The 19,650-nt window shown below is 45.4% G+C and overlaps 1 protein-coding gene across 1 annotated transcript in view; it reads right to left on the reverse strand.

Annotated features, from left to right (window-relative positions):
- The window catches only part of ARHGAP35 (Rho GTPase activating protein 35), a 125,903-nt gene that overhangs the window by 63,336 nt on the left and 42,917 nt on the right, over nucleotides 1-19,650 (reverse strand). Inside the window, exon 2 of the mRNA XM_045077133.1 lies at nucleotides 11,642-15,518. Coding sequence (XP_044933068.1) covers nucleotides 11,642-15,325 — 3,684 coding nt within the window. The 5' untranslated portion in view covers nucleotides 15,326-15,518. The remainder of the gene's footprint in view (nucleotides 1-11,641; nucleotides 15,519-19,650) is intronic.

The following is a 19,650-nucleotide window of genomic DNA, read 5'->3' on the forward strand; positions in this document are numbered from 1 at the left end:
CATCCTCATTCCTTCTGGTACCTCTATTTATACTGGGAACAAATCACTTCCTGTTTAGTCTGAGATTCTTTGAGGACTTCCTGTGCAAACAAGTGGCAAAAAAAAGAACAGTGAGAATAAAATGTGCACGAAAGAAGGAACAAGCCCTTGTGGGCTGGGGTCGGGCATTATCTGTAAGGAACACCCAAAGGCAAAGACAATCCAGTCTTCACAGAGCTGGCTAACTGATTCAGTCAGGAAGATGAGTGCAATGGAAATGGATCCTAGAGTACCAGAGAACCATGCCCTCCACAAGGCCTACCCCTGCCCCTGTCCTGCTCCCCATGAAATCAGCCACACAGTCTCTCAGGTTGCAGGGAGTGACTGCCGCTATCTCTAGGCTCTGACCCAGACTTTTCACCAAAGTAGTAAGGAAAAGCAAATCGATGATTTATGATGTATCTTTACATGAGATAATTTAACCAATCCAGACTCTCTAGACTCGGGCATCTTCTACTTAGAAGAAGTACAAGAGAGAAAGAATTTAAGGGTTGACATCTTAACAGACCTGGGTTTGAATCCTGAGAGACAAGTCCTGTGACTCTGGGCAAGTGACTTTGCATCTCAGGGACAGTACCTCCTCACAGAGGGGTCTGAGGGTGAAATGTGTGGGACCTGGCTCAGGGCCTAGCAGACAGTAGTCATAATTTGAGGAAAGAGAGGGGGGACTGCTTCTGTTATCACACACTGTCGCAACTGGCTAACCATGAGTCAAGCTATGGTCTCCCTTAAAAATGCCATACAGTTTAAATTATTAGCTCTAGAATCTGAATATACAAGGAAGCCCGTCTGGATTCCAGCGACATTCTTTTTATCAATCTCAATCCTGCAGAATTCGCCTGTCAAAACTAACACAACAGCAGCACCATGCTTCAGTAAAACTGATGCTTCCAAATAAACCATTAAAGGATTTAAAAACGGAACTTTAAGAGAAGCTGCAAAGAAGCAGCTTTTCTAATCACCGTTAAGGTCTTCTAACCAGAGTTCTAGTAAACAGATAATAAATTTTGATCTTGTACTTCTTCTACCTTCTCAATACTAAGACAAGATGAGGTGTGTTCTAACAATCTAAGTTAGCTAGAAAATTTACCCTCCATCAACTGAGTACTACGCGCCGGACCCCTGCTTACGTTCTTTAGGTTTCATTCCAGAGTCAAAACAGATCTGTACGTGTGGGTTTTAAGAACCCCATTTTACAGATGAAGAGGCTGAGTCCTAAAAAAAATTCAGTTACTTGCCCAAGTCAGTTCTGACTCCAAAACCTGTGTTCTGAGTCACTATGATTTGCTGCCTTCCTCTGAAAGTTCCCGGGAGAGGCAGAATGAGTAAACGGATAAAGGAATAAATGATTATGAGTACACTGACAACCTGATTGTCAGTACACTGACAATCATAATAAATGATTATGAGTACACTGACAATTTCTAGGGTAATAAAGACCCCCCTCACATAAAATCTCAGGGATCTTTAAGCTGGAAAAGGAAAGAAGAGAGACCTATGCAGTTATTTCAAATAGCTACAGAACTATCCACTGAAAGAAATCATTTTATATGGTCCCAAAGGGTTATGTTGGGAGAGATAAGAAGAGAACACAGATAGGCAATTTTGGCCAATATAAAAAGAAATTTAAAAAAAAAAATCCCCAGCTATTTAAAAAGGAAGGGACTGCTCTGTAAATACTCAAAGCAGAAACCGAATTACCTGCTACACCCGTTGTCAAGGAGATCCTGCCATGGAAGTCCACATTGGACAACTGCCCTTATCCCCCTCACCCCAGAGAATCCAAGATCTAGTTCAGTGCTTTTATTTATTCAGCGTACAAAATGCGGGAACGGAGAGTGAGCTGTCGCAACAGCACCAACTCACCTTGCTAAAGGACATGGATTCTCTCATATTTAAACTGTGATTTACCAAATGTCCAAACACCTCCGAGAAGTAACTGAGGGCTCTGCAGGGTGTCACAAAATTTGGATGGGAATTCTTGCACAACTAGTTCTAAACCTTTCCAGTAAGGAAATCAGACGTCGTGGTGCACACGAAGAGGTGGGCCAGATTGCTGATGTAACAAACAACACATCAGGCACCTGAAGGGTTACTGGGCACATGTCAGATGGAAACGCCACTCTTTTGAGTGGCCTGCCAGCTGTCTCAGTCCCCGGTCAGACATGGGTCGCTCATTATGGAATCCCTGGGGCACTCAGAGCAGCAGGCCCCTGGAGAGGAGAAAGTAATACCATCCTAATATCAATCTTCTTTTGAGGGCACTCACATAGCAGGCTGAATGGAAAAAGGCATCTAGCCAGAGGAAAGCAAACCCTGAGAATAACTGACACATCTGCAGTTCTCAGTTGAGTCTTACTGGGTCGGAAACGGAAACTGGTGATTAACTAGGAGTGGCCCCGACTGCTAGGTACTCTGCACAATTATCTGAAACCTCACCACCATCTTCTAGGTAAGGGTTATCAGCACCATTTTATCGGCAAGAAAATGGGCTCAGAGAGATTCACACCCAGCACTGAGAGCCCGGACCCAGGCCTAGTGATCTATGAACACCAAAGCCCCTCTCTGCCCTACCAGAACTCCATGATGGGATGCCATGACCAAAACAAAGCGCTGGCTCAGTCTGAGCCACCTTCATCTGTCCGTTGGGATAGATACATTTTTTGAATGAGTGACAAAGTCCATTGTTCTTTACTTCAATTTCCTCAAAAACATGCCTGATTCTTAGGCTTATAATACCCAGGTGGCAAAGGAAACAAAGAAATGAACCAATCGTTTACACCAGTTTGGCACTGCAAAGAAACAGTGACGAACTTGCCGCTGGCCCCTTGGCTTCTGAAACAAGGAAAGAGCATCAAGGGAAACTCCCAACTTTGTCGGACTCGGAAAACATCTGTCACCTGCTTGTGGGGTGGCAAGCCCACTCCATGGCCCCTCCGAGTCCACAGAGGCAAGAAAAAGGTTAGGAAGCCAGCCAAAGAATGAGAAGCTTCCATCGGGCTGCAAGATGAGTGGGTTCCAGGGCCTGACATGCAGAAGGCACTCATTAAATTTCCTGAATGAAAACAAGTTTCCAATAATGCACAGCGCCAATATTTCTTTATATATTTTTTTAACTTCAGCTGAGATGAGGACGATCTGTGTGTGTACAAAGGCTTTTTCTTCTCCTAACATAGTGTTTGTTGCCCTCCTGAAGACATGAGAAGGTGAGGCTCAGAAGGTCTTATTCATAGCGACAGTACACCCCAGACTCCCTTTAAGGAAAAAAAAAACAGCGAGGTGATCGATTCCCTACATCACTGTGTGGACACTAAATAAAGGACAGTCATTTATGTACACATACAACTATGTTCCTGCTGGAGTCAGTTCCCAGAGAGCAAGGATCTTAGCATTTCTCTTTTTAAATGAATTATGCCCGAGGTCACACAGCAAACTAGCAGAAGAGCTAATACTGCAACCAAAGTCCTCTCTCACTCTCAACCAATTTATAATCCAATCAGTAAGAGATGAGATACATCCCTCGCAAATGAAGCCGATCTAGGTATCAGATGAGTTAACAACTGAGCCACAAAGTAAAAGAGAGTCTCCCAAGACTTCCAGTGGGGAGGTCAGCCATTCTTTCTGGATAAAGAACATTCTATCTTCTGTGGGAATAGCAGGTAGTTATTTAGTGACCCTAAGCTGACAACCTCGAATACTCTCCTGGTTTCTATAAAATACCTTCAATACATATAAAATTACTGATCTAGACTTCAGAGTCCGAAAATATGATCACTACAGTTGTACCACCTAGCACAGTCTTTTAAATGCTTGGTAACCCATCTAATGAAGGAAATAAAAAACAGAAAAGAACACAAGCTCTTGGAGTCTTCTTCTTTTTTTTTTTTTTTTAAGGACAAATGTCAGGGACCTGGGTGGCTCGGTTGGTTAGGTGTCTGCTTTCAAATCAGGTCATGATCCCAAGGTCCTGGGGCTGAGTCCCGCATCAGGCTCCCTGCTCAGTAGGGAGTCTGCTTCTCCCTTTACCCTTTACCCCTGCTCGTGATCTCTCTCAAATAAATAAATAAAATCTTTTTTTTTTTTTTTTTAAGATTTTATTTTTTTATGACAGAGATAGCAAGAGAGGAAACACAAGCACGAGGAAGCTGGAGAGAGAGAAGCAGGCTCCCTGCTGAGCAGGGAGCCCAATGCCCGGGGTCAATCCCAGGATCCCGGGATCACAACCTGAGCGGAAGGCAGATGCTTAACAACTGAGCCACCCAAGCACCCCAATAAAATCTTTAATAAAGGACGAATGCCATATGCTGAATGTAGTCTGGAACAGGGACGGTGTCCTCTAAACGAGGACAATTTTCCCTCTCTAGAGTGATTTTTAGCAAAGCCCGAGAGAGAGAGACACAAACACACACACACATACAGGCACGCCCGCAGTTTGCCAAGTTGTGTAGTGGGAGACCCTGGACTAAACCTAAGTGGTAGGAGTCAGAAAAACCAAAAGATTCCATACACTACATTACTACAGGTTCCCCACAAAGCACCTTCTTGCATTCTATATTCAACATTCCAGCTTTCTGATTAGCAATAATTCTCTCATAATTTCCAATAGATCTTCAAAAGAACCTTTTCAAATCAAGTTTCTCACTGGTGCCCTAAATGTATGCTTGGTTAACTGGTGCTCCCCCTTCTGGCTCTGCAAAAAAAAAAAAAAAAAAAAAATCTAAGCCCAAGTTTAAGAGAAAACCTGATGGCGTTCTTATTCTCACTGGCAAAGCCCGTTACGAAAGCACAGATGCTTACTAGACTTGGGCTCCATCATGCTGGCAGTCAGTATTATGACCCAGTCACGCACTGTCTTGGAGCATCTTTATTTAGGGATAGAAGAGGAAGTAGCACAAAGTCTCAGCCTTCCTAGCATCCTTAATCCTCTGCCATGATGGAAGAAGAAAGACATGTCATCCCCTCACAGGCCCCAAATAAAGTGAGACCACAGCTTTTTTGCTCTAGAAAGGTGTGAAGTCTGGCAAATCTGGGTCACTCCCTGCCGCTGTCTCAGACTGAATAGCCAGTGCGACAGGGGCTAACTAGAAAGGAGGGCCCACCAGTTCTAGGAAAGTTTTTTACACACATCCTGCCTGATCCGACACGTACTGGATTTGGACTTCTCAGAGTTCCATGTCAGTTTTTACCTGCTTGCCTCCTCTCAAATACTGAATCAAATGCATTCAGAAGACCTTTTTCAATGGAAGCAGAAGTGATTCTTCACTGCAGCTGAAATACTCTGCGTTCCTACCAAGATATTTCAGTATCACTAGGTGGTGGACAAGAACAAGTTGGTTCAGTGATGATCAGAGCAATTCTCTGCTCTTTGAAAAATAGATTTGGGTTGCCTATTGTAGTTTTTTTTTTAAGAACAGGTGTGCTGTAAGCTAAGGCCCATAGTTAAATACAGTCTATTTTTGTCACCAAAAACACACTACAGCAGCTCTTCAGGCTTAAAATAAACCAAGAAAATGCGTGACACCAGTTCAAAACAATTTCTCAAAGTTCCAGAGGCTATTTCAGTGTCTCCAAGCCTTTTTTGTCCTCTAGTCAACTAGACTCTGAAGCCAGAAACAAATGGCACCAGGCCTTTCTTAGAGGATAGTGTGGGGAAATGGATTTTTTTCAGATAATAATCACAGTCCTCTGAAATGAAAAATTAACTAGACTGATTGGTCCAAATATGTGCCTGGCTATCACATACTACCATCTTCCTTGCAGGCCAGACTCTCAGAGCCCTCTGAAAGCGGAAGTCAGAAGAGCGGCTTCAAAAATCTCCACTCCTCCATCTAGTAACTACACTCATGTGGGTGGTGGCAACGGACAATGCCGGGTACCAGGCCCGGCTCACAGTAAGCACGCAGTACACTGAGGGAAGTGTAAGACCCTCCCCATGGTATTTGCAGCCCTCGCTCTCTACAGTAGCTTCTCTAGGTTTCTTTCAAGTGTTCCCCCTACCCGGGCTCCAAGTTCCATACTGTTTTCTCAACAGCTCTCCCTACGAAACCACCATGTTCACTGCCTTTGTCCTCCTCACCCCATATGTCTCAGTTCAGATACTGGTTCTGTGAGGACCTTTCCCAGCTACTCTGGTGACCTGGTGAGGTAAAAAACCCCTCACTCTACAAGGCCTTAGTACCCTGCACTCCGATCTGGCAATATCCAAAATGCATGTCAACACATGTTTAAAATCCATCATTCCTTTGACGGTACACCGGATGGACACAACCACCACACACACAGTGCTCAGCACAAAGCCAGGTGCACAGGTGCTCAAGAAACCATGTGCACTAAGTGCTCCTTTCCAAAACTGAATAGAGGAGCATATGTTTGGGAGGCAAAAGTATTTCTTTTAAAGATAACAATTCTTTCAGGAATCAGAAAATCCAAGGTCAAGTAGGCACCCCCCCCCCATTTGTAAGACCATGGCATTTATTTGGCCTTACAGCTCACTGAGCTCATATTTCATACCATTCAGCTTGTCTGTCAAAAATGCAACATCCCTCCCTGGGGAGCTAGCAGTCCAATTCCCCAGCTGGTTTTTATTCACACTAGAAACTTTAACTCCGTTCTCGGCCTCACAAAATGAGAGCTGTGTCCACACAAAGCCACAACAACCAGGCGATTCACTGAATCCAATGAAATAAGCCAATTCACTGGGGGGGTAGGGGGGAGACACAAACTGTCAAACTGGTTACTTGGTGCCTTATAGACCAAACAATGCGTGATTGAATTGGTTTGCTTTTCAATAGGTTGTCTTGTCATGTGGTAGCTACAGTGAGTGAAAGATTTTCTTTATCATTCTGTTTTGTCTTTTTTTTTTTTTAAACACAAAGATAAGAGCACATCAGATAGAAGGGTGAATAGCCAATAAAGTCCTCTCTTTAAATCCGTGGTCAAACACACTAAATTCAGCAACTCGAGCTACCCAAAAGGCACATTTTGTGGAGCAAGATTCCCCAGGCTGTTTTTTTGGTTTTAAAACGAGACCCTGCCGGTCCTGATCTCATCTCTGCAAACGCATGGTACTGAGAGACAGAGACCATGTGCAACACCAACTCTTTCCAGACAAAGCAGCTATTCATGGGCCCCACTGAAGTGCAATCGTAGATTTTCAATTTCATTCAGCTGAGTGCGGAAGGCTCCCACTATGAGGGTGGGTTGCTAAATGGTTCAGCTGGGAAAAGGACCCAGAATGACAGTCAGCTTTACAGTCTGCACTTTCATTAACAGAAATGAAAGCGATTCCCTTACACTCTGACTCCAGTTTTACAGTAAAGAGCTAATCTAGCAAGTCAGCCAAGGGAGCCGGGCAATTTCTCTTTCTCCACATCATACTGGTACCCAGAGCATAGCTTTTTGTTGTTGTTGTTGTTAGGGCTGTTGCTAGGTCAGTGCCGAGAAAGCTCAGTAACACACAGGGTTAAAACTTACACAAAAGGGAGGGACAATGCTGGACCCCCAGGCCCTCGGCTAGGCCAGACCTGCACTCTCTTCTCCTTGAAGACAACAGGACCGTTTTTTACCTTCAGGCCTTTGCTTCAATCCTACTCACTACTCACCCCTGGAGCTCTCCTTAAACACCAACACCGCCATGCCTACCCCCTGCCCAGGCTGCAGGCTGCTCAGTGTCGCATGTGCATGACCTTACTCCACTTCTCACAGCTGTCTGAGGAAGGCGCCACAGTGTTCTCCCTTTCTGCCCAAGGGATATGGAGAAGGGAATCCTGTACCCCCAGTCCCAGTGAGGGAGCAGAGGAGTTGGAATTGGACTTTAGCCCCTACCCCAGAACCCGAGTCCCCAATCACTCCACACACTGCACTCGCTCCTTAACCGCCCTGGCCTGGGCCTGGGATTTCTGCTCTGCCCAACACAGTGCCCCCTGGGCAGACCACCTGTTTTCGGTAGTTATGCAGATTTTGCTGCCTCAACTGGGAGCTCTGGTCTGGGCAAGAAGGATCTGTGCCATTTCCCCTGTGGTGTCTGGCATGCAGGAGGCACTAAGTGTGCTTTCCATTACCTTCCATTACCAACTGGCTCCCCGCTCACTTCAAATAAATACTGTATTGCTTTGTCATGCCAATAAAAATCAAAGGCCAAATCCCCCACGTAAAGGTTGGCTTGGCATTCTCTGCCCCGTGGTATCTTGCTTTTCCAGTAAAACAAGTGTCAGTCTGCTTTCTTAAGGCAGCAATTTTAATAGGAGGTTCGCCCCAGTGGGAAAGAGAATAAAGGCTCTGCTTATCTGTGCATTAGGATGACAAAGCAGCAACACTCTCTTCAAAGCACTATTTTCCAAGGCAGGAAAAGACAATTTCACCTTTTACTCACACTTTCCAAAGGATACTCCTGAACCGACTTCTGGCACGCTATTGCTCTTGGGCCAGAGGTAGCATTTTTATTTGACTTGAAGAGGTGTGGCCCACATAACTAACAGAAGGGAAGTGGATCATTTCTTGCGTGCTGACCCAGCAACCCCGGGTAAGGAAGTTCTAGGTTAGGAAGTGGCTCTTTAAAAACATAGACACCAGCTGCTTTCTGCTGAGCCCACCGTGTGTGCTCTTTAAAGCATGGCTTGTCTGGGAATGTGTCTTAAAAGCATCATCTTCAACAAGTATTAAAAATGTAGCTAGAGGGACGCCTGGGTGGCTCAGTTGGTTGAGCAGCTGCCTTCGGCTCAGGTCATGATCCCAGCGTCCTGGGATCGAGTCCCGTGTCGGGCTCCTTGCTCGGCGGGGAGCCTGCTTCTCCCCCTGCCTCTGCCTGCCATCCTGTCTGCCTGTGCTACTCTCTCTCCCTCTCTCTGACAAATAAATAAAATCTTAAAAAAAAAAAAATGTAGCTAGAAGCCAGAAAATCAGTTATAATTCAGTGTGCTATTATGCCGCCCTCCTAATTCCCAGGTGCGCAAACACCCCCACAAATTAAGACTATCAGCATTTAGATAAGCTATTCTGGTAACAGTCTTCATCAGGAGTGGAGGAAGAGAAGAAAGTCAAAACGTTCAAAATGTTTGGATTCCGGTATCGTTAAACAGGGGAGCTCTGAGGAAATACAGGGGGAGGTGAGGCTACTTTCTGACTTCTTAAGTAAGAACTGTTTTCCATGGGTCTACCCACTACTAACCCTCGCAGAACAAAATACTGAAGGCAGGTGAAGGAATCCAAGTGGAAAAACAAAACAATGGGAAATCAAATGCCTATAATATTTACTAATGTTCAATTCAGAGGGGTAGAGGAACAGAACACAGAATGATACCGCCCTGCCCTCTCTGAAACTACACTGGTAAGAAAATTCTGGAAGCTCCAGCCAACAGTGATTGGGGAGCACCACGGATGCTCTCAGGGAACACAGAGTGAATACATTCTTCTTGGGGGGCCATGGCACCATGTTCCTCCATCTCCTTACTGGTTAAGGAGTAACTTACTCCTCCTTCCTCCTTACTGGTTGAGAGGGCCCTCTTAACCAGTAAAAGTTGGAGAACTAGCCTTCAGGTGATCTTTTACAACAGAACTGTCAAATTCTTAAAACAGCCTGGACTCCAGATCCTTCTGATTTGGTGTGTCTTGTAATAACGCAAACTTTTGGCAAGCTTTCTTCCAAAGATCACTGACATGTTTTCAGACAAGTCACAGACAAGTCCTCTGCTGTTTCCTGGTCAGGAGAGGATGAAAAGTTTTCAATGCAGAGAAATCATTCTGTGTAACCCAACGCTGGTTGTGGGCTAGCACATAACACCTACGTAGTCCTGTTGTCGGGTCTCACCAAGATATCTTTCTCTGAACAAACAAAGTATTTCCCCCTATTCTTTTTTTTTTTTTTTTTTTAAGATTTTATTTATTTATTTGACAGAGAGAGATCACATGTAGGCAGACAGGCAGGCAGAGAGAGAGAGAGGAGGAAGCAGGCTCCCCGCTGAGCAGGGATCCCGATGCGGGACTCGATCCCAGGACCCTGAGATCATGACCTGAGCCGAAGGCAGCGGCTTAACCCACTGAGCCACCTAGGCGCCCTATTTCCCCCTATTCTAAAAAGGCGGGAGGTGGGGGCACCTGGGTGGCTCAGTGGGTTAAGCTCTACCTTCAGCTCAGGTCATGATCTCAGGGTCCTGGGATCGAGTCTCGCATCGGGCTCTCTGCTTTGCAGGGAGCCTGCTTCCTCCTCTCTCTCTCTCTATGATTGCCTCTCTGCCCACTTGTGATCTCTCTCTGTCAAATAAATAAAATCTTAAAAAGGCGGAAGGGACACCTGGGTGGCTCAGTCGTTAAGCATCTGCCTTCAGCTCAGGTCATGATCCCAGGGTCCTAGGATCGAGTCCCACATTGGGCTCCCTGCTAAGCCAGAAGCCTGCTTCTCCCTCTCCTACCTCCCCTGCTTGTGTTCCCTCTCTTGCTGTCTCTGTCAAAATAAACAAACAAAATCTTTAAAAATATAAAAAGGGGGGAAAAAAGAAATAGTTAGGAAATACCTGTTCTGTCTCAAAGCCTAAGCCTAAGCCCAAGGCAACAGGGCACTGTACTCTGTACGCTGTGATTCTACACAAGATAAAGAGGTTTTCTCTGCTGCTGCATTTGGGACTGTTCTCCCTACATCTGATGGCAGGTCTGACACTCATATGTGCGGTTAACTTTCTGCCCGTCCTGCTTTGGTTGGTCCTTAAATATAATCTGAAGCCATCACTGACAGCAGCAGCAGCATCTCACTCAAAGTAACGCAGCTGGAGGGCACTCCAATTTTACAAATAGGGGACACGTTTATTATTTTGTGGGTGGGAAGGGTGGACAGGTTTATAACTCACACTGGCAAGATTCTTACTTTTCATTTACTTACCTAAGACCCTTCATTGATTTGTGTGCAAATAAAATCATCATCCAATTTTTCCTAATCTAAAATGGCAGCAACCTGGGCCGCCTAGGGGGCTCAAGTCAGTTAAGCGTCTGCTTTCGGCTTGGGTCATGGTCTCAGGGCCTCAGGCTCTCTGCTCAGCGGTAGCCTGCTTCCCCCACCCTCTCTCTGCCTGCCTCTCTGCCTACTTGTGATCTCTGTCAAATAAATAAATAAAATCTTTAAAAAAAAAAAAAAAGAAAAGAAAAGAAAAGAAAATGCAGCAACCTTTACAGGTCAGTGAGAGGAAGAAGGAGCTTTTATGAGTCGCATGGGTGAATGTTTACTTAGCAGTTGGGAGACTGAAGCTGCAATTTTAGATTCTGGTGTTTGCATAAAGAAAGAACAAGCATGTCGTCACCAGCCTGGCTACTTGTCAGGATACCGGCAAGCTCTACACGACCTGCTCACTTTGGTAATTTCCTAACTACTGTTTTGGACAAAGACAACTCAAACTCAAGCTGTGTGTCTAAGGTCCTCACTACTTGCGAGCTGCTAGGAGTAGCAATCTGAGACACTGCTTATTTCATGCTAAGTCAGGGAGTAAATATACACACAGACCAATTTCTTTTTTACTGGAATAAGCCGTCCTTGAAAAATCATCACCATCATCCGTCAGCTCTCACTGAGACACTGTGTGAACCACTGCCGTGACTCATGCTTCAACTGGTGTCTTACCTTAGTGTTCCTCCTCAGACTGCGAAGAATATTCCTCCGCCTTGGATCTTCGTCTGTCTCATAGGGAATGACGGCATTGTCCCCTTTATAACCTTGAGATGCCTGATCCTCCTCTTTCTTCCGGATGGGCCCCAGCTCGTCGTCGCTCCCCACACTGAAGCTCGTCCGGTAACGGGCAAACCTCCCCAGCCGGCTGCATCTCGCCCTATACAGCACAGGCTTGCTCACAACGGAGACCTTGCGGCCACGCTCCAGAGAGCTGGTGTCCATTTCACTGTCGGAGCCATTGCCACTGCCGTTGGACTGGGCTTTGTTAATATTCCGAATGGTGATGATTTTGCCTTGGGTGCTGTCATGGGGCACTGAGTATATGTTTTCTTCTTCATTCCTTGGCTTGACCACAGCATCCATGGGTTCAGCGTAATCAGAAGGATCAAACCCATCTGGAGGTAGCCAGGTGCTAGAGGACACAGACTTCCTCTGTCCATCTCTATGGCCTTGGTCTAAATAAGACAGATCCCCCTTTGTGATATCAAAATGCACGGGAGGCTTTGGCTTGACGGGTGGAGGTACTTTGTTGTTCAGTTTACTCTCAAAATTACTCATGATGAAAGACAGCCCATCATTTCCCTCCAATTCCATAGAGAGCTTAGAATGGTCTTTGGACAGAGAGGGCAGTGATGTGTCTTCTCGAAACATGCTATAAGAAGAGGGCTCGATATCCTCTTCCGAATCCTGCAGGTTTGAGTTGCAGAGTGGAGAGCCCGCTCGGGGGGAGTTAAACACCTCTTCCGTGGTGCTACAGGCCTCGGCAGCATTATCGTACATGTGAGTAGCCTCGATTATGTTCTTTTTATCTACCACATCTTTAAAAAATGGGTGGAAGAGCTCAAGTTTATGCTGGGGTTGGCTACAGGGGATGCTTGTGAACCTTCCGTCAATTTCTTGAGCAATCTCCTCTCCCTCACTCAGCTGTTCCCGACTTAAGTCATTGTCCAGGACATCTCCAGTGCCATCAGCGAGTGCGACCAGCTGAACGGGGATAATATCCTGCACTTCACAAAGAAAGGCACGTAACATAGCCAAGGAGGCCTTACGTTTGGCTGAATAAAAAACAATGTACCCATGGACCAACCGGCTTTTTCTGATGCTAAATGAGGAATGGTACGAAAGAACAGATAGTTCGATGCGCTTCTTGTGGAGTCCGATTGGTAGTTCAAGTAAAACAGAGTTGTTGCTTCCACAATGGGAAGACTTACAAGTTTGGGACTGAAGGACAGGAAAGAGTATGTCATCTGCACTGAAAGGGTCTCCACACATCAGACACATGACAATTCGCAGATCGACATCAGCCAGATCTTTGATGCTCGCAGTAGAACTGACCAGGTTTAAGTTACGCTTGGAGTCCAGGAGTCCTTTCAAAACTTGACTGATTTGCTTTTCATTAATGTTGCGTCCATAACCAATGCCAGCAGAAGCAGGGTCAAGAAAGACACACTGCAGTTTGCTGGCAATCTGCTGACCTTGTTGTATTAGGCTATGCAGGGTCTCTCCACTGGTATCTCCTCTCTTATTAACCAAGATTAGCGTCAGGGGGAGATGGACTAAATGATTATCTCGCCTGCCGAGCGTGGACTCTCTACTCTTCTCTATACTCTCCACCACATAGGACAGCGATTCCTTTGAATTGTAAAGGCAGAGACAGCCATGGGGCTGAAATGTTGGTGTCTGGAAAGAGTTCACAGGAAGTCTGACATTCCCTTCTATCGGCCTCAGGGAAAGCTCATACATTTTACCATCTATCACATACTTGTCATCATTTGTACAGAGAGCTCGAATCTCATTGGCCAACTCACGTGCGAGGCCATCTTTGCCCAAGATAACCAAGTTGATCCTATCAATGTTGGGGTCAGAGAGGGAATTTTTCTGATTCCGGTCAGATGGCCGGATAAACCGAGAACAAATCAAATGCTCGATCTTCGCATCGACACAGGCTGGGCAGCTAGGGCACGTTTCCTTGGTTGGGTGATACACAAAATGAATATGCTTCAGGATAAGGGCATCGCGCTCTGCTTGGAGCTTCTGTAATGCTTTAAATCGCTGTTCCTCCCCCAGAACATCCTGAATGACACCCATCTTCTCCTTGCTGGGCTTAGCATCCAGCTCCAGCTCATAAAACAATTCTGAATATTCCAAAAGCAGCTCCTGAAACTCTTCCTTTGCTTTGTCTATAATTTGCTTTTGGTGTTTGCCATAAATATCCATGTATACAGATTCTTCCAGCCACTGGTAGAAATCTTCATTCATAATAAAACTACGGGCCTCTTCCCAAGGCTTTCCAGGAGTTATGAAGGGAGAGGTCTCCAGGTTTTCTTTAAATGCCCTTCTCATCTCAGCTCTTTTCCTCTCGTTCCGCAGCTTCTCTAAGTGGGCCTCGTACAGCTGCTCGGCAGGGACAGTATCCATCAAGTCAAAGGGAATCCGTTCATTCTCCATGTTGTCAATGTGACTGGTGGCATCCCACGGTGTCTCTTCAAGCACAACAAACCACTTGAGGAATTCTGGCTTGGTCTCCAATAGCTTTTTGGTTTTTATGCAGCTTAGGTGGTCGATTTCATCTAGATTGGGTATAAGAGCTTCAAAAGCTAACGGCAGGGCTGCCAGATATAACTTTCTCCTGCGCTCAATGTGCTCATGCTTGAGGCGGTGGATGTGCTGGAGAAACAGCTTCTTGGCTTTCTGAGTCCCTTCCAGGTAGACATAGTCCTGGTACTCGGGAGAGGCCTGCATCTTTCGGCTGACGCTCAGCCAGTTCTCATTATGGTTCTTCACAATACGACTCACCAACCACTCATACTTGTCTTTTGCCGTAGCTATCTGCTGACTCTGCTGCTTGAGAGCCTCAAAATAAGGAATGATTTTCGTCTTTCCCCGACTTTTGTCAATGAGTTGCACTAAGGTGCTAAAAGCCAAGTCCACATTTACATTGGATCTTGCAGAGGTCTCCACGACCTGGAGGTTCTTTTTGCTTAAGGCAAAAGTATGTGCATCTCTAATGTACCGCTCAACACCCTCATCACACTTTGTCAGGACCACCACTATGGGCTTTTTTGTTTTTGCAAGCTGATTGTAGAGATTGGATACAAACTTGAGCTGGTCATCAAAGTTCCTATTCATGCCCCTGCTAACGTCAATACCAAGAAGAAAACCATCAATCAGCAGCTTTCCATCTGGCATCTGTTTCTGCTCAAAGTCCTGCTCCAGCCCCAGCTGGTCAGTGCAAAAGTACATGAGTTTTTCAGCTGATGCGAGCTTGGTTGCTGCCGCTCTCTTGATATAGGGCTGCAGGGCCGTGCTTCGATGAGGTTGAAAAGTCTGATCATCGATGAACTCAGTCTGCTCCACAATGTGCATCTTACATTCCACACAATCCTCCAAGGAACGGCTAACTTCTCCCCAGTAGAGAAAGTGGTCATTATTGACCACTCGCCCACCAAAGTCACTGGTGCTGAGGACAGAGGTATGGTCCAAGTGAAACTCATCAGCACTTGGGCGCACAAAGCGGTTGCACAGACAAGACTTCCCAATGCCACACTGGCCCTTCTCCTTCTCAGTCCCAGACAATCCCACCACACTGATGTTGTAGGTGGGAATGCGGACATCTTGCTTTCTTGCCATCATCATCGTGGACACATCCTGCCACAATCAGCCACTTCCAAGATCAGATTAGTGTTTTCCAATGGACCTGATGGCTGCCCCACATTATCAGTGGGGGCCGGCTGCCCATGCAGCAAGACTGTCAGGTCCCATAGTGTTTGTATACCAGTGCGAGGTCAGTTTTCACCACTTCTCATCGCCAAATAGTAAACATTTCTTCCTAGATGGGGGAGACAAAAAGAAAACCCATCAGCACCATAATTATAGAACCCAATTTTAATCACCGACCTACAGCAAAAGCCAGTTTTCTTGTTCAACAGATATGTAGAGTAAACCGGCCAGTAAATCTGCCAGGCCTTATGCTGAGAGAAGATGTAAGAGTACAAGTGACATCTCTGTGCCCTCAGGAGGTACAATACATCTAACAGAGGAAGACATACAGGCAAGCAGGGTGCTGAGTGCTCAAACAAGGGTCTGAGGGCTCCTCCAATAAGTGGCTGATTCAAGGGCTAGAGCAGAGTTGGTAAAAGAGAGCCTGGAACATCCTATTATGCAAGAAAGGAAAGAAGTCCTAGAAAAAATGACAGGGCCCCTCACAAAGACACAGGAGCCAGCTAGAAGTTCTCCCACTGGAAAAATCTGGCACAATTTGAGCACAAAAATCATTAAATACAGTAATGAATTATAACTCAGCACAAAACAGGAACTGGAGTTCATACTACTAGAACAGAAAAAAATCATCACTCAATACTAAGGGTATTTGCACAGAATTGAGGTGTCTCCTGATATGCTACTTAACAGTTGCAAAGGGGGGGGGCACCTGGGTGGCTCATTAAGCATCTGCCTGCGGGTCATGATATCACATCTGCCTCAGGTCATGATATCACAGTCCTGGGATCGAGCCCCCACATTGGGCTTCTCTCTCCCCCAATCCCCTTGCTTGTGCTCCCTCTCTCACTGTGTCTCTCTCTGTCAAATAAATAAATAAAATCTTTAAAAAAACGAACAAAAAACAGTTGCAAAGGGAAGAGGAACAAAAGAAAAAAAACCCCACAATTATACAATAGAGATACCAGATTAACACTGTGGGTTATGAAAAATATCACCACCAAAGACGGACAAAAGTATCCTGTTGGGGGCGCAGGGGTGGCTCAGTGGGTTAAGCCTCTGCCTTCCGCTCAGGTCATGGTCTCAGGGTCCTGGGATGGAGGCACTCTGCTCAGCGGGGAGCCTGCTTCCCTTCCTCCCTCTCTCCACCTGCCTCTCTGCCTACTTGTGATCTCTGTCTGTCAAATAAATAAATAAAATCTTTCTTTAAAAAAAAAGAAGAAGAAGAAGAAGTATCCTGTGGTCCTCCAGATATGGTCCCCCCCAAGAGGCTACATTACTATGCAGTGTGATGGCCTAAAATGCATTACCTCAACCTGATCACAGGGAAACATCAGATAAAAAATGAACAAGTTTCTATGGGGGGGGGGGGGGGGGGGGAGAGTAGAGCATACTCTGTACTTTTCAAAAAATATCATGGTCATAATAGACAAAGAATGGCTAGGTAAACACTCCAGATCAAGAGAAACTAAAGAGGGCGCCTGGGTGGCTCAGTGGGTTAAGCGCTGCCTTTGGCTCAGGTCATAATCTCAGAGTCCTGGGATCGAGTCCCGCGTCGGGCTCTCTACAGGGCGGAGAGCCTGCTTCCCTCTCTCTCTCTCTGCCAGCCTCTCCATCTACTTGTGATTTCTCTCTGTCAAATAAATAAATAAAATCTTTAAAAAAAAAAAAAAGAGAGAAACTAAAGAGACGTCATAAGTAAATGCAATTATCTGACCCTAAAATGAATTCTGCACCAGAATGGGAAATACAGGACATTACTAAGTCAATTAACAACACTGGACTATGAACGGAGAGTATTTTACTAATGTAAATTTAGGAAGCTGATAACTACCATGTGAGCAAATAGCCCTCCTCTTATGAAATACACACTGAAGTAAGTACTTTGGGGTCGGGGGGAGGCCATAATGACTGGTCCCGAAAAAAACATGTATCTATTGAGAGAAAGAACACAAATGAGGTAAAAAGTTAACAACAGGTAAATCTGGACAAGATCCTACTTTGTGCTATTTTAATTTTTGCAACTTCCTATAAATTTGTGGTTATTTCCAAATAAAAAGATTTTTTAAAAAGGTGTGAATAGGGGCACCTGGGTGGCTCAGTAGGTTAAAGCCTGTGCCTTTGGCTCAGGTCATGATCCCAGGGTCCTAGGATTGAGCCCCACATCGGGCTCTCTGCTCCGCAGGGAGCCTGCTTCCTCCTCTCTCTCTGCCTGCCTCTCTGCCTCCTTGTGATCTCTGTCTGTCAAATAAATAAAATCTTAAAAAAAAAGAGGTGTGAGTATGGAGTAGTTTCCCTGACAAGGACATAAGCTCTGTCCTCATCTTATGACCCAGTGCTTGACACAAATATTAACTGAAGGAATGAGTAAGTATCTATGAGAGCATATTACAGAGTTCCCAAATCCAGCCTTTGACTGAGGAAAGCCTTTCTGGAGGAAGTTCCACCTCAGGAAAAACCTCAAGTAGGGGAAGGCAACATGGAAACGCCTCTCTGGAGAAGAAAGCATGGTCCCTCAGGTGTGTGGGGGGGCAGAGGTGGGTAAGAGTGTTGGCAAGTACACAGAGATCAGGTTAAGCCACTCTCAAAGAGTTTGGATTCTTTCCCAAAGGCTAGGAGAACCACAGAACATGGCTGAAAAGTGGCACCTTAAAAGACCTAAAGTTTGGGGCACCTGGGTGACTCAGGTGGTTAAGTGCCTGTGTCTGGCTCAGGTCATAGTCCCAGGGTCCTGGGATTGAGCCCTGCGCTGGGCTCCCAGCTCAGTGGGGAGTCTGCTTCTCCCTTTCTTCCTCTCCCTCTCTCTTGCTTGCTCTCTCTCTCAAATAAATAAATAAGATAAAATAAAAAATAAAGGACCTAAAGTGTAAAGGGCTGAAGTAACGAAATAGTACAATAATGCCTTACAATGTCTTTAGCAACTTCCTGGTCGACACAAGTAAAACATATAGGCCTTGGCTGTCTCTACATCAGTGGTCTTCTAGAAACTACTGTTTATACTGTACTGCTGTCTACTCACACATGCAAATATGACCATGCAACTGCCAAACCTGTAGCCAAATGAAGTCTCCTGAGATAACTCAGAATTCAAAATTAAGGAAAACAATTTTCTTTTGAATCTCAGTCATGCCCAACAGGAGCCCAGCATTTCCACAACCTTAGTGTTTTTGTGAGCCTGTCTCCTTAAAAAAAGCCTCAGGAAGTCAGACCTCCATACATTATTCTAAGAAGACGGGGAGATGCATAGAACAAGAAAGTTGTCCCCTATGACGACAGCCTCAAAAGGTCGCAGACCTTTCCCAAACATCCCTATCTTCCTTTGATAATCCAGAAAGCCAAAACCTCCGAAGAAACAAAATGTGGCTAGATGTGGTAAGTACAAATTGTCTGATCATTTTCAAAAGAGAAATCTCAATGATTATAAGCAATCACCTCCAGATAACCTAATGGCAGGCTCCTAAAGTTCCAGACTTCAAGCTGGGGAACAAGCAAGCCTCTGGGCAAAAGAGAAAAAAAACAAACCTTTCCCAACCTCCACTTCCCTAGGTGATTACTTACTTAGGTAAAATTATAAGATGCTTACACACATCCTTTGAAATATCCAAATAGCAAAGATTTGTACAAAATCAAAATGTTTTGCATGTTACTTATAGTACGCATACACAGTTTTGTTTCAGCCCCCAAGGAGACTCAGGTTTAACAAAGCCCCCCACCCCCCAAAGGAATGTTGACGGAAGTTTAAGTCAAGTGTGCTCCCATAACAGAGCCCTTCTCCACTAATTCCCCAACCCAGGGTCTGGCAGGACTCAAGGCCACCTACTTGACCAATCTTAAAATGCAACTTGGTAACACGGGTCCCACTTCCAATGACTGCTGCACGCAACTGCCAAATCGTCACACCTCTTCTCTGTAAAGTGGGTCGAATTATCTCTTCACAGAAATCTCAGGTAAATAAAACACCAACAACCCACTCTTCAAAATCAAGAAATAAAAATAGCAGCTCAACTATGAACTTAGCTAAAATGTATTCTCCACTCAACCCCTTGTTGAAAACTTTTTTTCAAGGGTGCCTGGGTGGCTCAGTGGGTTAAGCCTCTGCCTTCAGCTCAGGTCGTGGTCTCAGGGTCCTGGGATCAAGCCCTATGTGAGGCTCTCTGCTCCGAGGGGAGCCTGCTTCTCCCTCTCTCTCTTTGCCTGACTCTCTGCCTACTTGTGATCTCTGTCAAGTAAATAAATAAAATCTT

This window comes from Mustela putorius, unplaced genomic scaffold (genome assembly GCF_011764305.1).
Source record: "Mustela putorius furo isolate JIRA1106 unplaced genomic scaffold, ASM1176430v1.1 tig00000196_pilon_pilon_pilon, whole genome shotgun sequence".
Classification (NCBI taxonomy): Eukaryota; Metazoa; Chordata; class Mammalia; order Carnivora; family Mustelidae; genus Mustela; species Mustela putorius.